Genomic DNA, 3,450 nt, shown 5'->3' on the forward strand with positions numbered 1-3,450 from the left:
ACGGAAGCAAATGCGGCAGAAACTTGCAGAAACTTGCTCGACACAAAGCAAAATCAAAAGAATATTTAGAGTCCTAAAAAACAGAGACTTTGGCGTCCTTGTGTGTTTTCCACATCATCTGAAGGAGTGAGGCCGCTCCTCAGTCGGGTTCATGCTGCCTCACGGCACTCTCTTTTGTTCCGCAGGTCCTTCAAGCAGCTGATCGCCGGCTTAGAGGAAGTGGACCGCAAGCAGGGAGACGACGAGCACGTCAAAGCCAAGTAAGTGGTGTACATCGGCGACAAACTCTCTATCGACGTCGAGGCAACGATGCACTAACGCACGTGCGCAGGTGCCCGGCTGAGGACGACTTCTTCTCCGGCGTGACGCTCGACGACCTTGCCGTGGTCTGCACTTTGGGCATGGGTGGCTTCAGCCGCGTGGAGCTGGTGGGTGGGTCGGCACCACGGCCGTCGGCGCGTGGTGACGTGTGGCCGCGTCGCCTTCAGGTGCAGCTCAAGAGAGACGCCGGGCGCTCCTTCGCCCTCAAAGTGTTGAAGAAGCGCCACATTCTGGACACCAGGCAGCAGGAGCACATCCTGTCGGAACGCCGCATCATGATGGAAGTCAACAGCCCCTTCATCATCAGGTCACTGTTTAGTCCCTCCGTTCATGTCCAAAGCAGGCAAAGTACAAGTCCAGCTCGTGGGGTGCCAAGCGCAGGTTTGAGGTGCCCGTGTGCCAGCGGCCTCAAGCCCATTGTTTCTTTTCCCCTCATAAGTGGCCGCCGCCAGCTGTTCTGAAGCACAGTGAATGCGTCCCTGTCCGCAGGTTGTACCGCACCTTCCGGGACCCCAAATACTTGTATATGCTGCTGGAGGTTTGTCTTGGCGGAGAGCTGTGGACGCTCTTAAGAGACAGGTGGGTGTCGGGTCGGGATGAGCACGTTGTCGCTGTGTGCGAAGGCACCGCCGGCCGCGTTCTTTGAAAGCCACAAAGATGGGCCCAAACGCCGACGTCGCAAGCGTGCTGTCCCTTTCTGTGCCACCAGGGGCTCCTTTGACGACGGGACCACAAGATTCTACACGGCGTGCGTTATTGAGGCTCTGGCGGAGCTCCACTGTAAAGGGATCATCTACCGAGACCTCAAGCCGGAGAATATCATCCTTGACCACAGAGGCTACGCCAAGTTGGTGAGTCTTCAAGGCGCTCGTCAACAGCGGCGGCGTGACGCTGACGGAGGGCGCGGCGCGGGCGTGCGTGCGTCTGGCCGCTAGGTGGATTTTGGCTTCGCTAAGAAGGTGGGCTTGGGGAAGAAGACCTGGACCTTCTGCGGGACCCCCGAGTACGTGGCCCCCGAGATCATCCTCAACAAAGGTCACGACAGCTCGGCCGACTGCTGGTCCCTGGGGATCCTGGTCTTTGAGCTTCTCAGCGGAAGGTGGGCGGGCGGGCGTGCGCATTGGCATGACCGTGCGGGCTTCAGCAGCGCATTGATCCCTTCCCGGTCGGTCCCGCAGTCCGCCGTTTTCCGGCTCGGACCCCATGAAGACGTACAACATCATCTTGAGGGGGATCGACATGGTGGAATTCCCCAAAAAGATCACCAAGAGTGCCGCAAACCTCATCAAGAGACTCTGCAGGTTGTGGCCCAGCAAAGGCTACCAAGTATTTGCCCTTCTTAGTTAAGAGAGGTGAGGTCGCAAGAGGGCCAGTTTGCGCAGCGGCCCCAAATTGTGCGCTCACAGAAGGCACGCTTCCCGGCGCTCTTCTCGCCCGCCGCGCTCCGTTTGGATTGACGTCCAATTGCTCATCGGGGCGCCAGTTGGTGTCGACTGCGGCTCGTTCACAGTCGGCTCACGTCAGAGCTGTTTGGGCGAGAAGGGAGCAGACGTAGAGGAGATGATAGAATTCGAGTGCTGAATATGGCCGTCGTAAGCAAGCGCGCGTGTGTGTGTGTGTGTCAGGGACAACCCCTCGGAACGTCTCGGGAACCAGAAGAACGGCGTAAAGGACATTCAGAAGCACAAGTGAGTAACATAACGTGCAGGATGGCGGTCGTCCGCGCCCTCATTGTCCCTCCTCTTCGTCCTGCAATCAGGTGGTTCGAGGGCTTCAACTGGGATGGCCTCCGCCAGGGAACCTTGGACTGTCCCTTTATGCCAAGGGTGAGTTGGCGCCCCTTTAGAGGCACCTCGGTTGCGTGGGCTGGAAGCGCTTTGCCGTCTGCAGGGCTCGCCACGGTAGCCCCAGCCAAGATTGCACGTGAGCTCCGAGAGGCAGTCAGCTCGAATAATATGACGCGACAGGCAAATCTTTGATCCATCGCAGGGCTTTGTGCATTTTGCTGCTGCTTGCAGAAAAATGATGTCACGGTTGTTCAGTTAACCCAATCACAGATGAGCAACTGTGACGTCATCAAAGACGCGGCATGCCGAGCGTGACACCCACCGCCCGCCGCTGAAGGTGTTTTGCGCTGCGGCGCTGTACGCTTTTGCCATCAGGTGGACGGCCCGTTGGACAACAGCAACTTTGATGACTTCCCCCTGGACACCGAGGGCCCTCCCCCTGATGACGAGTCAGGCTGGGACCTGGAGTTCTGAAACAGCTTGGCCAGGCTCAATGGAGAACGCACAAGGTCCATAACTACAAAGAAATGTTTAATATTTCAATGTTCATTTGTGTTAACAACCCACTCTTTCATTTCAACCGCGTGTATAAACATATGTTCTGTTACATCAACATAATTTTTTTTTAAGCTGGTCTACTGATTGCTAACTACAGTGTTTTCCGTTGCTCAGGAGTACAAGTCGCAACAACAGCCATAAAATGCATAATAAAAAAGAAAAAAAAAACGTAAGTCGCATGTTTGGCGGAACTTTATTTGATAAAATCCAACATCAAGAACAGACATGAATAGGCAACAACAGGCCGCTAAACCATACGCATACGGTATGGTAACGTTACATAAACACAAACGAGGAACTGACGTAAAATTAACAGTTATTCAAATAAATATAACGTAAATAACACGTTGATCAAAACATCCGTGTCACTCCAAATCATTAAATGCATCGAAATCTTCGGCCTCCGCCGCTGTCGACTCAGGGAGTATATGTGCCGCTGACGTCGGACTCATTATCAGTTGCAGCTATTCCACCCTCGCCTGTCTGGAGCTGAGGGATCAATTGGCCAAAGCCAAGCTGTGACGTCTTCACAACGAGGAGGAGGTCTCTCACATTTGGATTCCGCTTCGGTGACTTAAGACTGTAAGACAGGAAATAGAACATAGGGTGCATTTATTAAATAATAACACACGGCTTTGGTAATTCCAGCGACACACACAAAATGCGGCCTGCAACAATGTGCAGCCAATTTCCTGTGACCTCTCAAGATAAACCGTGACCCATGCGTATGTTTAGGAGACAAGGGAATTTAGCTACGCAGTTACTAAATGATCATAGTGCCAAG

At 54.0% G+C, this 3,450-nt stretch overlaps 1 protein-coding gene across 3 annotated transcripts in view; it reads left to right on the forward strand.

Moving 5' to 3' along the window:
• The window catches only part of LOC119131168 (cGMP-dependent protein kinase 1-like), a 7,724-nt gene extending 4,924 nt beyond the window's left edge, over positions 1-2,800 (forward strand). For all 3 annotated transcript variants that reach the window (XM_037265357.1, XM_037265358.1, XM_037265359.1), the window contains 10 exons: positions 186-260; positions 332-428; positions 489-628; positions 811-900; positions 1,031-1,172; positions 1,257-1,420; positions 1,500-1,622; positions 1,947-2,009; positions 2,081-2,147; positions 2,484-2,800. In XM_037265357.1, coding sequence (XP_037121252.1) covers positions 186-260; positions 332-428; positions 489-628; positions 811-900; positions 1,031-1,172; positions 1,257-1,420; positions 1,500-1,622; positions 1,947-2,009; positions 2,081-2,147; positions 2,484-2,582 — 1,060 coding nt within the window. In that variant the 3' untranslated portion in view covers positions 2,583-2,800. The remainder of the gene's footprint in view (positions 1-185; positions 261-331; positions 429-488; positions 629-810; positions 901-1,030; positions 1,173-1,256; positions 1,421-1,499; positions 1,623-1,946; positions 2,010-2,080; positions 2,148-2,483) is intronic.
• Positions 2,801-3,450: the final 650 nt, after the last annotated feature.

This window comes from Syngnathus acus, chromosome 12 (assembly GCF_901709675.1).
Source record: "Syngnathus acus chromosome 12, fSynAcu1.2, whole genome shotgun sequence".
In the NCBI taxonomy this organism is placed as follows: Eukaryota; Metazoa; Chordata; class Actinopteri; order Syngnathiformes; family Syngnathidae; genus Syngnathus; species Syngnathus acus.